This window comes from Gopherus flavomarginatus, chromosome 8, assembly GCF_025201925.1.
Source record: "Gopherus flavomarginatus isolate rGopFla2 chromosome 8, rGopFla2.mat.asm, whole genome shotgun sequence".
In the NCBI taxonomy this organism is placed as follows: Eukaryota; Metazoa; Chordata; order Testudines; family Testudinidae; genus Gopherus; species Gopherus flavomarginatus.
Genome location: NC_066624.1, coordinates 80,990,234 through 81,009,466, shown reverse-complemented (window position 1 = coordinate 81,009,466; position 19,233 = coordinate 80,990,234). Strand labels below are relative to the sequence as shown.

The 19,233-nt window shown below is 49.9% G+C and overlaps 1 protein-coding gene across 11 annotated transcripts in view; it reads left to right on the top strand.

Moving 5' to 3' along the window:
• TRIP12 (thyroid hormone receptor interactor 12) overlaps window positions 1-19,233 on the top strand; it is a 183,188-nt gene that overhangs the window by 105,633 nt on the left and 58,322 nt on the right. For 7 of the 11 annotated variants that reach the window (XM_050965779.1, XM_050965778.1, XM_050965775.1 and 4 more), the window contains 10 exons: window positions 1,018-1,110; window positions 1,301-1,462; window positions 4,126-4,194; window positions 4,289-4,454; window positions 5,274-5,391; window positions 5,541-5,697; window positions 6,567-6,720; window positions 7,408-7,636; window positions 8,457-8,575; window positions 9,186-9,393. In XM_050965779.1, coding sequence (XP_050821736.1) covers window positions 1,018-1,110; window positions 1,301-1,462; window positions 4,126-4,194; window positions 4,289-4,454; window positions 5,274-5,391; window positions 5,541-5,697; window positions 6,567-6,720; window positions 7,408-7,636; window positions 8,457-8,575; window positions 9,186-9,393 — 1,475 coding nt within the window. The remainder of the gene's footprint in view (window positions 1-1,017; window positions 1,111-1,300; window positions 1,463-4,125; window positions 4,195-4,288; window positions 4,455-5,273; window positions 5,392-5,540; window positions 5,698-6,566; window positions 6,721-7,407; window positions 7,637-8,456; window positions 8,576-9,185; window positions 9,394-19,233) is intronic. The other 4 variants (XM_050965781.1, XM_050965780.1, XM_050965777.1 and 1 more) reach the window with 1 other exon arrangement.

The window sequence follows — 19,233 nt, the reverse complement described above, 5'->3', positions numbered from 1 at the left end:
TCTCAAACACGCGGCCCATGGGTCTCTTCTATGCGACCCACCAAGCTTCCCGTGCCCCTACCCCTCTGCCTACCTCCAGGCCAGGGATGGGCAAACTAGAGCCCATGGGCCGAATCCAGCCTGCGGGATTGCCCTCCCGTGGCTCTGTGAGCCCCACACCTCTCCCTTAAGCGGCTGTCAGCATGTCTCTTTGGGCCAGGGGAGGGGGAGGAGGCAGAGGCCTCCTGCGTTTCCTCGCTTCAAGGTACTACCCCCCACAGCTCACATTGGCCGGGAACAGGGAACCATGACCAATGGGAGCTTCGTGGGAGATACCTGGAGGAGGAGCAGCAGCAGAGCCCTATGCCCACTCCTGCTCCCCCAGGGGCTGTGGTTCCGGACATTTCCTGGCTCTGTGTGGGGCCAGGAGCCTGCCCTAGCCCTGATGTGTGCTGCTGCCACCCCGGAGCCGCTCTAGGTAAGCGGCACCGGGCCAGAGCTTGCACCCCTCCTGCACCCCAACTCCCTGCCCTGAGCCCCCTGCCTCACCCTGGTGACCGGGAAGGGCCAGCGTTGGGGTGGGAACTTTGGGGAAGGGGGTGGAAAGGGGCAGGGAAGGGGTCGGAAGAAGCGGGGCAAGGTTGGGGCCTCATGGAAGAGGTGGAGTGGGGACGGGGACGGGGGCAGTGAGGGTGAGAGTGTCAGTGATACGGCCCTCAGGCCAATGCACTAGACCTCATGTGGCCCTTGTGGTCATTTGAGTTTGAGACCCCTGCATTAGAAGTACGTTTTTTGGTTAAGATAATGATATTTCCTAAAGAATCGAATGTGTAAGGTAGAGTGTTAACTCAAACTCAGCTTTTATCTTATTTTGCAGTGGAAAGTCATTAAAACATAAATTTTCTACTTTATGAAAGTAGTATGTTAAATAGGGTGCGAAGTATTAATAATGTAGATCAGGATTTTTATTCTTGTCAAGTCAGTTTTTAGACTGATATTTGTAAATGGTAACTTATTTAATTACTTTTTTTTTTCTAGCTGCAAGTTATTCAGTGTATTGATGTGGCAGAGCAGGCACTGACTGCCCTGGAGATGTTATCACGCAGACATAGTAAAGCTATTCTGCAGGCAGTAAGTATTTTTCACTAATAGAAAGAAAAAGGATACTTGTTTGAAGTTTGTTTCCTCTTTTGATGGCTCCTAGACCACAAACTGGGTGGTGCACAAGTTCTTCCCAAAGAGTAATTAAAGCCCAGAAATTTCTGCCACTGTATTGCCACTGACAGAGAATACTTCTCTTTAACAGCTTTCTGTATTATAGGGTGGGTTGGCAGACTGTCTGCTGTATCTGGAGTTCTTCAGCATAAATGCCCAGAGGAATGCACTAGCTATTGCTGCCAACTGCTGCCAGAGCATCACACCTGATGAGTTTCACTTTGTTGCAGATTCTCTGCCACTGCTTACACAAAGGCTAACCCATCAGGTAAGAAGCCATTGTAAAACATTGACTAGTCATTTTGACATTGTATGGAGGCATGAAGCTGTCTGTAGCCCTTAGTCTAAATTTTATACTTGTAATGTTTTGGGGCTCTTTCATCGCGTTGGCAAAGAACAAGAAGCAACTGACAAAATGCTATTTAAAATGACAAGAAGGGTGAAAGCAGGAAAACAAAAGAAAAAAAACCATGGAAGATTTTAGACGGATGTATTGCAAACTCTTATGGCTTCGTAGTTATGTAAACTGCCAGCAGAATCAATAAAATATTAGTATTTAATTATGATACATTGTCCTAAATCAGGCTTAATATATCCTGTCAATGGAGATGGGGAAAACTTGTTTAGGCAGTCATCCACTGCAGACAGGCACTTTCAGACAACAACGTTCCTGAAGTTGCAACTTGCTACTTTTTCCAGCCACGTACGAAGTAGGATCCTAAAAGGAAATATGAAGCTGCACAATGGATAATCTGTTTTGTGGACAGTGGACTGAATTTTAAAAGTTCAGTTAGTTTCTTCAGAATTTGAGATCCATGGTAAAAATTGGTGAATAGCTTTTACAAAGCTACATATTCAGATTAATACATATCTTACCTAGCTATAAACTTGATTTCAGAAGCTTTTGTCTTTGAATGATTGCCCAATCAAATTTCATTTTTGATGTGCATACATGTAAAATCAGATTCTTTTTGAACAGCAGTGTCTCTTGGGCCCATGTCTGCCCCTTGACTGCCCTATCTCTCTCTGTAGCTGAGGACATAAAGGGCAGGGCACCTGTAACCCATACTCAGTTCCTTCTTACCACCCATGGCTGCAAGAAAGAATTTTTTATAGTCTAGTGTTCCTTGCTAGTCTAGTGTTCCTTGCTCTTGTGTACATTTTAGCACACTTCCCCCCCACTTTTAGGACAGTTAATTAAGATTTTCTTTGGCAGATGGCTTTAGAAGTTTCAGGATAGAGTAATGTTTCTCCTCTACAAGGATCTATCCCGTCTTAGTTTATTCTCCCTTGTTTCAAGTATTTTTCTATAATGATAAATTTATCAAACACTGACCTTCCAAGTGGGCCTTCCTGTTAAATTTTGGCCAAGAGAAGTCCACCTTGACAGGTTGTAGTTCATTCCGCTAGGGTTCAGGGAGCCTCTGTGGTCTGCTTGGGTAACCTCCCCATATCAGAGAGATGAAGAGCACCAGTGTGGAGCTTTAGGCACTGATTGACAGGTGTAAGCTTCTGGGTTGCATCTTAGTTTTGGTAGGCTTCCACTTATCCATGTCCTAGCTCTAGGGCAACTGCTTGTTAATCACCAAGTGTATAATCTGTGTTTGATAATCACCTGAAGAGAGAACAATCTACAGTTGACAGAAACTAAGGTTCTTTCAGATGTTGCATTCACACAGATTTCATGACCCGCTCTCCATCCCTATAGATAGGAGTCCTCCTTCAATGGGATTTTTATGATCTAAGGAACTTGGTGTAGGTTGTGGCCGCTCTGCCCTTTAAGCCCTCTAGCTACAGGGAGCAAGAGGCTGCTCAGGGCACAGGCATGGCCCCAGCAGATAGTGCTGTTCAAAAGAATCTGATCTTATGCTCATGAGGCACACGCCCTGTGAGTGGAATCTGTATAAAAAAAATCTTGAACCACAGTTTTGCTGTAAGTTAGTAACATTCTTTCCAGTTGCTCTGACCTTGATCTCTCTAGGTTTGGCAGCATGTTACTTCTACTGATTACTTTCTTAATGAGGAGGATCAGCGTGAGTTAGTGTCCCTTTTTAAAAAAAAAAATTCTTAAGTCTTGTAGCATTGAGGATTATAAGTGTGTAATGATGTGTGAATATAGTCAGTACTAAAACTTTATTGTGATAATGGAATAATGTATGTATTGGCAAGAGGCATCTATAATTGGCAAAACCAATAATAACTCATGTCCTAATATTGTGCATATTAATGTTAACCTTAAATTACTAATTTTGTACATATTGTAAGTATATGCCAGGTTATTTTTAAGATAGAAAAACTCGGGATGAGTTGCATGTAGGTGAGTGAGCAAAGAGGACTACCCGCACAAAAACCAGACATTTGATTTGGCATAATTTCAGCAATTTGGCGGAAGGCGATTGGAGAAGCTATATGTAGGAGCAACTTTGAAGCAAAACTACAGAAACACTAGAAAACTGTTAGATTTTGGGAGAAGTGACTACTTTTTTTCCTGGGAAGCAGGATTGACCTCACACTGTTAGACTTCTGTCTTCTGTGGCATCTGTATATCTTCGCTGCTTAAATTTTTTTAACTTTTTAGCATTAAGGCTATTCTAGGTTTTCCACTTTTTTTGAGAAATTGTGTGACTATATTAAACTTGTATTTTGGAATCTAAAATGGAGTAACTCTCTTGGGTTCAATTGATAGTCTTACAGGGTGACCCATACCAAGAAATCTGTTTGGGGAAGATGTTCTTGGGATAAAGAATTTGAGCGTTAGTTTATCACTTCTAGATTGGAAGCTACTACAAGTAGGGTTTCAGTGATGGGCTTTCTAGGAGGAAAGGGACTTCGTGCAGAATCGTATCCAATACAGGCTCTAGAATATCTTTCAATGTGGTGGGTTTTTTTTTTGTTGTGTGTGTTTTTTGTTTGTTTGTTTTTTTTTAATAGGACAAAAAGTCAGTAGAAAGCACTTGTCTCTGTTTTGCACGGCTAGTGGACAACTTCCAACATGAGGAGGTAAGTAGTTTCTCTGCACTTTTTAAAAAAAAAATGTTTTTAATCAGAATAGAGTTTTCTAAATACTCTGCTTTTCCTTTTTGTTTTCTTTAAGAATTTGCTTCAGCAGGTTGCCTCTAAGGATTTGCTCACAAATATTCAGCAACTCTTGGTAGTGACTCCTCCCATCCTGAGCTCAGGAATGTTCATCATGGTGGTGCGCATGTTTTCCTTAATGTGCTCCAATTGTCCTACACTAGCAGTTCAACTTATGAAGCAAAGTGAGTGCATATGTTCTTCCTGTACTTCCACATCCTTTTTTTTGGCATGGTAGTTTTATTAGAATGGGAACCATAGTGTCCACAAATGTTGTTAAACACTCCATAATCTATAATATACCACACTTGCCTATAGAAATATGTGGAATAAGGGAAAAGCAATAGTGACACAATATTTTGACTGGGATACAATATTTTGACTGGGATACAAAGTTTGGTTTGCAGTGTAATTAGATGGAGAATTCAATTCTTTTTATCTTCTACTTTCAACTGTCACTGGAGGTTTAAACTAGTTTTGAGTCAATACTATTACTTAAACTAATTCCCTCAAAACATTACTACAAGTAATTGTTCCAATTACGTTTATTGGGTGGGAAAGTTTGCATTAAATAAGCACTGTTCTTAAGAAATGCTGTGAAATAACATCGGTGTCATTGTGCTGTTGTCTGCAGTTCTAGCTTAGGACATTCTTTCCCCTGTGCTGAATGGCTTTTATTCTAACTTCTCCCTCCCCTTCTAACCTCAGCCTCAGTATTCTGCATTTCCCCTCCTTCCTTCTCTATCCCTATCCCCATCTCCTCCTTATCAGTCTTCCCTCTCTTACATTCTTTCTGTTTAGCTAAACCCCCAGTAACTTTTTTTTTTAAAGACACTTGCGAACCATCACTGTATGTTCTATCCCTTTTCCCTACCCTTTTATCTTCTACTTAGACTGTAAGCTCTTTAGGGTGGGAACTGTCTATTCTGTGCAGTGTCGGTCACGTTAGGGCACTATCCTCTGACTCTGGGACAATACTGTACAATAAAACAATTGTTTTAAAGATATTGCAGAAACACTTCACTTCCTTCTTTGTGGAGCCTCAAATGGGAGTTGTCAAGAGCAAATTGATCTTGTTCCACGAAGTCCTCAAGAACTTTACGAGCTTACTTCTCTTATATGGTAAGTCTATTACACAATCCTATTTTTCAAGTTTGATTGACATACTAATTTCATGATTGCTGAAATGAAGGCTAATAGTTTTCAAACTACTAATACTGGTACATAAAAAAAATCAGTGTTACCAAAAGTTGATTTGATGATCTTTTCAGTGAACTGATGCCTTGCCTGCCTAAAGAAGGAATCTTTGCTGTTGATACTATGCTAAAGAAAGGAAATGCACAAAACACAGATGGGGCAATTTGGCAGTGGCGAGATGACAGGGGTCTCTGGCATCCCTACAACAGGATTGATAGCCGGATAATTGAGGTAGTATTTCAAGCATACATTTTAAGTATATCTGTTGGTGTACAGGTTTGACTGCTGCTTCACTTCTCCATCCTTGCTGGAAAACTGTACCCTGGCTACTATAAGTGCTAACTTTATCACAGCTTAATACTTGTAATATGAAACTAAATGCTTGATTATGCAGTATTTCTGTATTCCTTCAAAACTGGGTGAATTATTATACAAGTAGCTGACTAGATGTTTAATACGTTTATCAGAACCTTGCATTTTTGCACTTCTGATTTAAGAGCTCTCTCTCTCTGGGAATCTCTTAATCTTGCTGTCCACAGAGCAGTCAGAGTACTCTGAATTTTCACTTCGGCAGAACCTAAAGGCCTCAGCTGAGACCCTTATTTTGTACTGAGAGCTATTTAGTAACCAAAGGTGGTACAGACAGTGCCTTTTAGGATTTTGAGGTGAGGCATCCAAGCTCTTAACTTTCATTTGCCTTGAGATACGAAATCCTGAGGTTGGGATACAAATGAATTTTATCCAGAATGCACAAGGACATGATCAAATCATTGAAGAGTCTCAGAAGGTATCTATCTCATCCCAACTGCTAACTACTGTTTATGGGAGTCATAGTTCCTTTATGGAGCAAGGCCGAGTAGGATGATTCCTCTCTCATTTTTAAATGTCCAACAGTTTTCTGAAAGTTTTCTAACATACTTATGTATCTGTCAGACAATTTCTAAGCAAGATATCATTCAGCACACTGTAAAATGGGACATAGCACTCTGTGTTTTGTTTCCCATCCCTTGTGGGACGTGAGGTTATTTTATAAAATGACCTCCTTACCGGTCAGTGTTTTTATTTTTAAATTGCTTCATTTTGTGTTTGTTCATTCTCAGGCAGCTCATCAGGTTGGGGAGGATGAGATAAGTCTGTCTACCCTGGGGCGTGTTTATACTATTGACTTCAATTCTATGCAGCAAATCAATGAAGACACTGGAACAGCACGTGCCATTCAGAGAAAACCTAACCCGTTAGCCAATAGTAATACCAGTAAGTACTGCTTTTTAATTATCCTGCATCTCTGTCTGTCTGTCTCTTTATTTATACTGTATTGCTCAATGTGCTGTCTGTTTCTCAGCTGATCAGAATTGTATGTTTTTGAATTTGGGACTTCAAACTTTATTTTGATTTACTTGAGTCAAGGCTACGTTTAAGCCGGAGGTGAATTATTGACTAAAATGTCTTAACAAATCACACTATTAATTCCATGAACTGGAAGTAGTTCCAGAAATTTTTTTATCAGCTGCTGTGTGTAAATTGGCAAACTTGAGGCTGGAATAGATTATTGTCCCCTGCCACTTTCTGAAGTGTATATACCATTTTCTTAAGGCGGGTAGTCTTAGATGAGGATAGTAAACTTTCTTTAAATGTCTAAATTCTGAAGACTTATTTTGCTTTACTCCTTTACTTCAAAAATTTATTGTAAGAAAAAAATATTGATGTAAACTCCCAACAGTATCTTTCAAGAGTAGAATACTATGATGGATACCTTCTTATGAATGTGTTAGATCCACCAGAAGTGTCATGTATCTGTTAAAACAACTTTATTCTCTTGTTCTGAATTTAAATAGAGATTAAATTTACCACTTCAGTTTAAAAAAACAGAGGCAAATGCCAGAGTGAAAGTGAAGTGAACTGCACAGTGATTCAGGTTGTCCAATCTGTGTTCTTTTCTAGGTGGACATTCAGAATTAAAGAAGGATGATGCTCGAGCACAGCTAATGAAAGAGGACCCAGAATTGGCTAAATCCTTTATTAAAACATTGTTTGGTGTTCTTTATGAAGTGTACAGCTCTTCCGCTGGACCTGCTGTTAGACACAAGTGCCTTAGAGCAATTCTTAGGATAATTTATTTTGCTGATGCTGAACTTCTGAAGGATGTACTGAAAAATCATGCCGTTTCAAGGTGGGTTTCTCTGTGCTTGTGACCGAACGTTTTTAAAAAGCGCTTGGGCGTTAACCTTATTTCTCAAAAGTGCTGAGATGAGAACAAAGCAGTTCATATTGACTTGTGGGTGGTGAGCACTTCTGAAAATCAAACGGTGTCTGAATATGCTTTTAGGAGCCCAACTGTAAACATATTCTTTTTTTAAAAACATCTTAACCAAAGAATCACTGTCGATAGATTCTAGTTACACTGCCTGTAATAGTCAAATAGTGATGTCAAGCGTTTCCTCAGTTTCTAAAACTAAAATATTGTGCCAACTTACCTACAAACTTAGGGACAGATTAACTCTAGTATTCTGATGGTGCAGACTGTAAAAGAGGACCCTTATAGCAGAAGATGTATAAGATGAGTTGGTGGTAGCACAAAGCAGCCCCAACTTGGTACCCTAGGAATGGGTTTAGGGACCAGAGTAGCCTAATATGTAAGGAGGCAATGCACTGACTTAGCAGCTCTTCATGGAAATTAAACTTCTTCAGGGACCACTTCCTGCCTGTGGGATGAATCTTTTATCTAATTCCCGCCACCGCTAACATGCATGCGTTTGTGCACATGCCTGAATAAGCATAGGGATATAGCTGGCTAAGGGAACTGTAACTTACACCACACTTGCCACCAGCTTTTTTTAATATTTGTATGTAAAAATAAAAGTTGATACAGGGGTTTGCATTTGACTTGGCTACTCTTTGTATTTTTAGAGGATCTAACTTAATAAATAAGGTTTATTTTAAAAAGATATGAGAAATCAAGCTTTTTTTAAAGCATTCATTTTCTTTTTTAGTCATATTGCCTCCATGCTGTCAAGTCAAGACCTTAAGATAGTAGTTGGAGCCCTTCAGATGGCAGAGATCTTAATGCAAAAATTACCTGACATTTTTAGTGTTTACTTCAGAAGAGAAGGTAAATGTACTTCTTTTTCATTTACTCTTAATCTGAGGTAATAAGCAAAATTCTAATGCATGTTTTCTTAGACATGAATTGAGAGCTTACACAATTAAACTGTAAATTAGACCTCTACCATGTGCAAGAAATGGAGGTTACTATAAAAATAATATAAGGATAAATCCATGTAAATTTTTCCTTTACCTTATTCCCAGTCATATGGCTATCAACCTTTTCTTGGCATTTAAATGCTTGTTTTTCTGAAAGCTTTTCAAATTAGTTTTAGAGACTTATTTAAAAATAAGTCTGCTTGCTTCAAACTTTTTAATAATACTTGCTGAAATTATATTGCCTATGCTTTATTTGGTTATACCAAGTAGTCATATTTTTAAAAAGTCTGGATTTCCTGCCAATCTACTGATGTTCTCTGCCATTCCTATGACATTTTGACACTGATTTTCTTTTTGGATATCCTGACTAGTACAATAACCATATACTTTCTATGACGTTTAAGGGATACTTTCAAAATACTGTTGAATAGTCATTAGAGGAGGGGGTACAAATCAATATTTGCAGGAGTTGCATGTCTAAAGATTAGCATAAACGCTTTGTTTTTAACTTTGGAAAGGGGTGATGCACCAAGTGAAAAATCTAGCAGAGTCTGAGGCTCTGCTGACGAGCCCACCAAAAGCATGCACTAATGGATCAGGAACGCTGGGTACCACTACAACAATAAGCACTGGGACAGCCACCTCTGCCAGTAATGCAACTGCAGATTTGGGGTCTCCCAGCTTACAACACAGCCGGGAAGACTCTCTGGATCTGAGTCCACAGGGGTAAGTGTTCAATTTGTGTTTTTGTTTGAAGAAGGCCTGATTCTGAGAGTCAGTGACCCATATCTCTGACTCCAATGGCAGTTGTGTTGCTCAAATCATTAAAGATCAGGCTGAAAGCTATTAATATTTTATGAACCCCTAAGGCAAGAACGCTAAAGTGCTTTATGGCTATAGTCTGTAGTTAAGTAAATATCACACTGTGATCAGTCACACAATCAAGATTTTCAATCTTAAATTTGTTTTTGTTCACATAACACATAATTCTTCTTCGAGTGATTGCTCATATCCATTCCAGTTAGGTGTGCACGCCGTGCGTGCACGTTGGTTGGAAACTTTTTACCCTAGCAACTCCAGTGGGCCGGCAGGTCGCCCCCTGGAGTGGCGCCGCCATGGCGCTCAATATATATCCCTGCCGGCCCACCCGCTCCTCAGTTCCTTCTTACTGCCGTGTCGGTCGTTGGAACTGTGGAGCGCGGCATAGCTGTCCTCCACGTCCCTAGCTCTCCTTGTTATCTCTTGTTATTGTTAATAGTCGTTAGTTAGATCGTTAAGTTAGTTAGTAAGTAATTAAGTGTAAATAGGTTGTAAATAGTTGTTAGCCGGGGGCTGTAGCCCTTCCCGGCACCGGGCTCATGCCTGGTTCGCCGGGCTTTAAGCAGTGTGCGGCCTGTAAAAAGCCTATGCCTACCAGCGACCCCCACGACGCGTGCCTGAAGTGCCTGGGGGAATCACACAGATCGGACAAGTGCCGCATCTGCAAGGCTTTTAAGCCCAGGACAAAAAAGGAGAGACCAAAGACTCCGGACTCTCCTTATGGAGGCGGCACTTGACCCGGCGGCTTCGCAGGCCGTGATCTCGGCGCTGGCACCGGATCGCACCGGCACCGGAAAGACTCCCCGGCACCGACCTTCTCCGGCACCGGGTGCAGAACCAAGACCGTCAGCGTCTGCTACTCCAGCCAGGCAGACCCGACTGGAGCGCCCGGCCTCAACATCGGCCGCGGCGCCGCCGGCACCGTCGACTCCGGGCCCGGCGGGTCCGTCGAGTCCGGTGCCGCCAAGCTCCCCCATGAGATCTGGGGTTGAGATTTTGGTCCCATCCACACCGGAGACCTTCGCCTCGGCACGGGACCTTATTGCCTTGACAGAGCCTACTCAGCTGCCATCCCCGGTACCTCCGGTGCAGGTCGCATCTAGAGGCAAGCCCATGATGTCGGCACCGTCTCGGGACTCGCGCTCGCGGTCCAGGTCCCGACGTCACGGCAGGTCAAGATCTCATCGCCGCTCGCAGTCCCGGCACCGCTCCCCTCGGCGGTACCGGTCGCACTCGCGGCACCGATCGACCTCTAGACGGTCGCGGTCTGACTCCAGCCGCCGATACCGGCACCGTGACTCCAGGAGCCAGTCCCGCCGTCACTCGCCGCGCCGGTCGACCTCCCGGCACCGAGCTGGTGGCAGGTCCCGGTCCCGATCCCGGCACCGAAGCGGCGGCCGGTACCGGTCCAGATCCCGGCACCAAGACAGAACCCGGTCCCGGTCCCGATCCCGGCACCGCTATGACTCCCGGTACCGATCCCCGGCACCGAGAAGATCGTCGCTGCCGACCCGCGCAGAACCTTACCAGCCAGGGTCGGCCCCGCCGTGGCCTTCTAGGCAGCCGTCGGTCTCTTCGCAAACGGACAGCGGGTATGCGCTGGGCACCGACCGGCAGGCGGCGCTCTTTTCAGACCCGCCACAACAAGACCAAGGCCCGCAGCAGTGGGGGTTTTGGACCCCATGGGCATACCATCAAGCCCAGGGCCCCCAACAGCTTCCTGCTAGGCCTGCGACGGCGGAGCACAGGGTGCCGGAAGCCTCGTTGTCTCGCCCCCCTCCCTCCCCGGATGGAGAGGAAGGGTCCAAGCAGCAGGACTCCGCTCTGGCTCCTGAGACAGAGGCGAGGGCCGAGGGGGACCCCCCATTGGACACTTGCTTGCCGGGGGTCTCCTCATCCTCCTCCCCTGATGAAGCGGTGGCTGGCACCTCCTCCAGTAGCCCCCCCCCGCTGGATCTCAGAGCGCACCAAGACCTCCTTAGGCGAGTAGCTCAGAATCTGAGCCTACAAGCCGAGGAGGTCTCGGAGATCGAGGATCCAATTGTCACCATCCTCTCCTCGGATGCTCCCACCAGGGTCGCCCTACCCTTCATAAGGACGATCCAGGCCAATGCCAATACCATCTGGCAGTCACCGGCCTCCATCCCCCCTACGGCGAGGGGCGTCGAGAGGAAGTACATGGCCCCCTCTAAAGGCTATGAGTACCTCCATATCCACCCGACACCGTGTTCCCTGGTGGTACAGTCGGTAAATGACAGAGAGCGTCATGGGCAGGAAGCTCCAGCCCCCAAATCCAGGGAGGCCAGGCGTATGGACCTCCTTGGACGCAAAGTATACTCGGCTGGGGCGCTGCAGCTCAGGGTTTCGAACCAACAAGCCCTGCTCAGCAGGTACACTTTCAACTCATGGGTGGCAGCGGACAAATTTAAAGAGCTGCTGCCACAAGACACCCGCGAAGAATTTGCAGCCATCCTAGATGAGGGCAAGAAGGTTGCGCGTACATCATTGCAAGCTTCTTTGGACGCTGCAGACTCGGCTGCCCGCACCCTCGCTTCGGGGGTAACGATGCGCCGTATCTCCTGGCTGCAGGTCTCTGGCCTTCCTCCGGAGCTCCAACATACCATCCAGGACCTCCCGTTCGAAGGCCAGGGCCTGTTTTCGGAGAAGACAGACCCCAGACTTAAGAGTCTAAAGGACAATCGGGTCATTATGCGCTCCCTCGGGATGCACACACCGGGAACGCAGCGCAGACCCTTCCGGCCACAGCAGCAACAGCAGCGCAGGCCATATCCCCAGTTCCGCCAACGGCAGGACCTTAATAGGCGCCGTGGCAGGAATGGAAGGCGCAGGCATTCGGGGAACCAAGGGGGGCAGAATCAAGGCTCCTCTAAGCCCCCGCCTGGACCCAAGCCTTCATTTTGAAGGTGCGCCCGAGGGCGCAGTAACAGTTTCCCCCATGGATCCTTTCCCCCCCGTTTTCCAACCGCCTTTCGTTTTTCCTCCCGGCGTGGACCCAAATAACATCGGACCGCTGGGTCTTACGCACGGTGCAGACAGGATACCGCCTGCAGTTTATATCGTTTCCTCCTTCCCGCCCCCCCTTCCTCGTCCCTCTTCAGGGACCCCTCTCACGAGCAATTCCTTCGGCAGGAGGTACAGGCGCTCCTCAGCAAAGGAGCTATAGAGGCGGTTCCGGAAAACGAGAAAGGCAAGGGGTTTTATTCCCGTTACTTTCTGATCCCCAAGGCCAAGGGAGGCCTCAGGCCTATCCTCGACCTGCGAGAGCTCAACAAATACCTGGTGAAGTTGAAGTTCCGCATGGTATCCCTGGGGACCATTATCCCATCCCTGGATCCGGGAGACTGGTACGCCGCCCTTGACATGCAGGACGCTTATTTTCACATTGCCATTTGGCCACACCACAGACGTTTCCTTCGGTTCGTGGTGGGCTCCCTTCACTACCAATTTGCAGTCCTCCCATTTGGCCTTTCTACGGCCCCGAGGGTATTTACAAAATGCATGGCAGTTGTTGTGGCCCATCTTCGGCGCAGTCGTATCCACATGTTCCCTTACCTAGACGATTGGTTAATCCGGGGCACGTCGGAACTGCAAGTTTGCAGCCATGTCTGCGTGATCACCGGCCTGTTTGCTACTTTGGGCCTCTTGATCAACATGGACAAGTCCACCCTGATCCCCACGCAGAGGGTGGAGTTCATCGGGGCCGTCCTGGACGCCACCGTGGCCAGGGCTCTTCTGCCGTTGCCGAGGTTCCAGGCATTGTCGGCGATCGTTCAACGACTACGGGCAGCCCCCTTGACATCAGTGCGGACATGTCTAACCCTGTTAGGCCACATGGCAGCATGCACGTTTGTGACCGGTTATGCTCGGCTCCGCATGAGGCCCCTCCAGTTGTGGCTCATCGAGCATTACCGGCCGGCAAGGCAGCCGCTAGACATGCTGATCACGATCCCCCAAGGGGTGTTAGATTCTCTCGACTGGTGGCTAGACCAGTCCGTAGTGTGTGCGGGGCTCCCTTTCCACCCACCTCAGCCCTCGGTGTCCCTGACAACGGATGCCTCAGATCTCGGCTGGGGGGCCCACCTGGGAACCCTGAGAACGCAGGGCCTGTGGTCCCCGCAGGAGGTGAGGTTGCACATCAACATGCGGGAGTTGAGAGCGGTCCGCCTTGCTTGTCAGACGTTCTGCCACCAGCTTCGAGGTCGTTGTGTCGCGGTGTTTACCGACAACACGACGACCATGTACTATATCAACAAGCAGGGCGGCACCAGATCCTCTCCCCTGTGTCACGAGGCGATGCGACTCTGGGACTTTTGTGTAGCCCATTCCATTCACCTCACGGCTTCCTTCCTCCCCGGAGTACGGAACACGCTGGCGGATCGCTTGAGCAGATCCTTCCTATCGCACGAGTGGTCCCTTCGCCCGGACGTCGCTCTCTCCATCTTCCAGAGGTGGGGTTATCCCCGTGTGGACCTCTTCGCGTCCGGGGGGAACAAGAAGTGCCAGGCGTTCTGCTCCTTTCAGGGCAGGGAGCCCGGGTCGATAGCGGATGCCTTCCTTATTCCGTGGACGACCCACTTGTACTACGCGTTTCCCCCGTTTCCTCTGGTTCACAAGGTCCTTCTGAAGGTGCGCAGGGACAGGGCTCGCGTGATCATGGTAGCCCCGGCGTGGCCCAGGCAGCATTGGTACCCCATGCTGCTGGACCTGGCCATAGCCGACCCAGTTCCCCTGCCCCTTCACCCGGACCTGATTACCCAGGAGCACGGGACTCTCTGTCACCCGGACCTGCAGTCGCTGCACCTAGCGGCGTGGTTCCTGCGTGGCTGACCGGCTCTGAGCTGCGCTGCTCCACACCGGTGAGAGAGGTGCTTTTGGGCAGCAGGAAGCCTTCCCCGAGAGCGACATACTCGGCCAAGTGGAAGCGTTTCTCCTGTTGGTGCGTGGAGAGAGATCTCCGCCCTATGGAAGTTTCGGTGGCCAATATCTTAGACTACGTTTGGTCCCTCAAACAACAGGGTCTGGCGATATCGTCGTTGCGAGTCCACCTGGCAGCTATCTCCACCTTTCACCCGGGTGGGGATGGTCGCTCTGTTTTTTCTCACCCGACGGTGTCTAGATTCCTTAAGGGGCTGGAACGTTTATACCCTAACGTCCGACTCCCTGCTCCAACCTGGGATCTTAACCTGGTGTTGTCTCGGCTCATGGGGCCCCCCTTTGAGCCGTTAGCTACTTGCTCCCTGCTTTACCTCTCTTGGAAGACTGCCTTTTTAGTAGCTATCACCTCAGCTAGGCGGGTGTCGGAAATCCGGGCTCTTGTGGTAGACCCCCCGTATACAGTCTTCCACAAAGATAAGGTACAGCTGAGGCCACACCCTGCCTTTCTCCCCAAGGTAGTCTCGACCTTCCACATCAACCAAGAGATATTCCTTCCGGTTTTTTTCCCGAAACCTCACTCTTCAGGCAGGGAGCAGCAGCTCCACTCGCTTGATGTCCGTAGGGCTCTCGCGTTCTATGTGGAGAGGACCAAACCCTTCCGCAAATCCCCCCAGCTTTTCGTGGCGGTAGCGGACTGCATGAAGGGGCTTCCTATCTCCTCCCAGAGGTTATCCTCATGGGTAACGTCCTGTATCAGGACCTGCTATGACTTGGCCCACGTCCCTACGGGCCGGGTGACTGCGCATTCTACCAGGGCGCAGGCGTCGTCGCTGGCTTTCCTCGCCCGTGTGCCCATCCAGGAAATCTGTCGGGCAGCGACCTGGTCATCGGTCCACACCTTTGCTTCCCACTACGCCCTGGTCCAGCAGTCTAGAGAGGATGCGGCCTTCGGATCTGCAGTGCTCCATGCCGCGACTTCTCACTCCGACCCCACCGCCTAGGTATGGCTTGGGATTCACCTAACTGGAATGGATGTGAGCAATCACTCGAAGAAGAAAAGACGGTTACTCACCTTTGTAACTGTTGTTCTTCGAGATGTGTTGCTCACATCCATTCCACACCCGCCCTCCTTCCCCACTGTCGGAGTAGCCGGCAAGAAGGAACTGAGGAGCGGGTGGGCCGGCAGGGATATATATTGAGCGCCATGGCGGCGCCACTCCAGGGGGCGACCTGCCGGCCCACTGGAGTTGCTAGGGTAAAAAGTTTCCGACAAATGTGCACGCGCGGTGCGCACACCTAACTGGAATGGATGTGAGCAACACATCTCGAAGAACAACAGTTACAAAGGTGAGTAACCGTCTTTTCCAGGTAGGTGTACGTGCCGCGCGTGCACGTTTGCCAGAAACTTTTTACCCTAGCAACTCCAGTGGGCCGGCAGGTCGCCTCCTAGAGTGGCGCCACTATGGCACTAGATATATACCCCTGCCGGCCCGCCCGCTCCTCAGTTCCTTCTTACCGCCGTGTCGGTTGCTGGAACTGGTGGAGTGCGGCTTGCTGTCTTCCACGTACCTAGCTCTCCTGTACTTTTGTTCGTTGTCATAGTTGTAAATAGTTCATAGATAGTTTGATAGTATATTAGTTAGTTGTGTATTATATATAGTTGTTTAACTTGTTCGCGGGTGGGCCGTTGCCCTTCCCGGCGCCCGGCACCGGCCTCATGCCTGGCTCGCCGGGCTTCAAGCAGTGCTCGGCATGCAAGAAGCCGATGCCTACTAGCGATCCCCACGACGCGTGCCTCAAGTGCCTGGGGGAATCGCACATAAGTGAAAAGTGCCGTATATGCAAGGCCTTTAAGCCTCGCACAAAGAAGGAGAGGGATCAAAGACTCCGCGTTCTCCTCATGGAAGCGGCACTGACTCCAGCACCGGCAGCGCAGCTGGCCACTTCTACTCCGACACCGGACCGCGCCGGCACCGGCAAGGCTCCCCGGCACCGACCATCCCTGGCACCGGGAGCACATCTACGACCCTCGTCGTCTGCAACACCATCGAGGCAGGCCCGAGTGGAGCGCCCGGCACCTACCTTGGCCGCGGCACTGCCTGCAGGGCTGCTGTCGACTCCGGGTCCGGAAGGTCCGTCGAGTCCAGCCCCTCCTAGCTCCCCCTTGAGATCAGGGGTTGAGCTGTTAGTCCCATCTACGCCAGAGACCTTTGCCTCGGCACGGGACTCGATAGCGCTCACGGAGCCATCGCAGCCTCAACGGCACCCCCGGGACGGGTAACCTCCAGAGGCAAACCGATGCTAAGAGCGCTGTCTCCAGAGTCCTGGCACCGATCGCCACGGAGACGTGAACGCTCGCGCTCGGGGCACCGCTCGCAGTCCCAGCACCGTTCTCCCAGGCGGTACCGGTCGCACTCGTGGCACCGATCAGTATCTGCACGGTCCCGGTCTGGCTCCTCTCACTGCCGGCACCGAGACTCTAGGAGCCGTTCACCTCGATGTTCGGCTCCTCGGTCGACCTCCCGGCACCAAGCTGGTGGTAGGTCCCCATCCCGGTCGACCTCCCGGCACCGCGTCGGTGGCAGGTCCCGGTCTCCACTGCCATCCCAGCACCGCGCTGATCGAAGGTGGCGGTCCCGCTGCCGGCACCGACCTCGATGCAGATCCCGCTCCGGATCCCGGCACCGGCTACCACGCCGTTCCCGATCCCGGCACCGATCCTCGGCACCGAGGAGAGCGTCGGAGTCGGCGTACAGAGACGTCTATCAAACAGGCTCAGCGCCTCCGTGGCCTTCCAGGGAACCATCTGTGTCCTCCCAGGCGGACAGCGCCTATGCCTTGGGCCAGGACACACACTCGGCCCTGTTCCAGGACCCTCCACCACAGGAACGAGGGCCTCAACAGTGGGGGTTTTGGACCCCATGGGCGTATCGCCAAGCCTAGGGTCCACAACACATTACCCCCCGCCCTGGGGCGGAACGCAGGCCACCGGAGGCGACGGTGTCTAGACCCCCTCCCTCCCTGGAAGCAGGCGGCAGGTCCAGCCACCAGGACCCAGATCTCCCTCCAGTGACGGAGGTGCAGCCCTAGATAGAACCCCCCGTGGACACTCTGTTGCCGGGGGTTTCCTCGTCGTCTTCACCAGATGAGGCAGTGGCGGGTACCTCGTCCTCCAGCCCTCCCCCGCTAGATCTTAGGGCACACCAGGACCTCCTCCAACATGTGGCACAGAACCTGGACTTGCAAGCAGAAGAGGTCTCTGAAATCGAGGACCCGGTGGTGAGCATCCTCTCCGCTGATGCGCCCACCAGAGTGGCCCTGCCCTTTATCAAAACAATCCAGGCCAACGCAGCTAATATCTGGCAATCACCAGCCTCCATCCGTCCGACCGCTCGAGGGGTGGAAAGGAAGTACATGGCCCCCTCGAAGGGCTATGAATACCTGTACGTTCACCCAACACCCTGCTCACTTGTGGTCCAGTCGGTGAATGACAGGGAGCGCCACGGTCAAGAGGCCCCAGCGCCCAAGTCGAAGGAGGCGAGACGAATGGACCTCCTGGGCCGCAAGGTCTATTCGGCGGGGGCGCTACAGCTCAGGGTTTCGAATCAGCAGGCCCTCCTTAGCCACTACTCCTTCAACTCGTGGGTAGCGGCGGGGAAATTCGCAGAGCTCTTACCACAGGACGCCCGCCAGGAGTTTACCACCATCCTGGATGAGGGCAAGAAAGTAGCGAGGACATTGCTACAAGCCTCTTTAGATGCTGCGGACTCGGCCGCTCGGACCCTGGCCTCGGGGCTCACGATGCGCCGAATTTCCTGGCTGCAGGTCTCTGGCCTTCCTCTGGAGCTCCAACATACTATCCAGGACCTCCCCTTCGAAGGCCAGGGCCTGTTTTCCGATAAAACATTCCCCAGACTAAAGGACCTTAAGGATAATAGGGTCATAATACGGTCGCTGGGGATGCATACGCCTGCGACACAGCGCAGGCCATTCCGGCAGCAGAACCAACAGCAGCAGCGTCGGCCATATCCTCAGTTCCGCCCGCGGCAGGACCTCACTAGGCGCCGCGGCAGGAACAACCGACGCAGACAGTCAGGTGGCCAAACGGGGCAGAACCAAGGCTCCACCAAGGCCCCTCCTGGACCTAAGCCTTCATTTTGAAGGTGCGCCCGAGGGCGCAGTACCAGTTTCCCCTCTGGATCCTTCCCCGCAGTTTTCCAACCTTCTTTCTTTTTTCCTCCTGGCGTGGACCCAAGTAACATCGGACCGTTGGGTCTTGCGTACGGTGCAGGCCGGTTATCGCCTGCAGTTTTCTTCGCCCCCTCCTCCCACCCACCATCCTCGTCCCTCTTCAGGGACCCCTCTCACGAGCAATTCCTCTGTCAGGAGGTGCACACACTCCTCGTCAAGGGAGCCATAGAGGAGGTTCCAGAGAGTGAGAAGGGCAAGGGGTTTTATTCCTGCTACTTTCTAATCCCCAAGTCCAAGGGCGGCCTCAGACCCATCCTCGACCTGCGGGAACTCAACAAGTATATGGTGAAGTTGAAGTTCTGTATGGTATCTCTTGGAATCATCATCCCATCCCTGGATCCCGGAGACTGGTACGCCGCCCTCGAGATGCAGGACGCTTACTTCCATATCTCCCTATCCCCCCAGCACAGGCGTTTCCTCCGCTTTGTGGTCGACCGCCGACATTATCGATTTGCGGTCCTCCCGTTTGGCCTCTCTACGGCCCTGAGGGTGTTCACGAAATGCATGGCAGTTGTCGTCGCACACCTTCGGCGTTGCTGCATTCACGTGTTTCCCTATCTCGACGACTGGCTGATCCGGGGCACATCGGAGCTGCCGGTC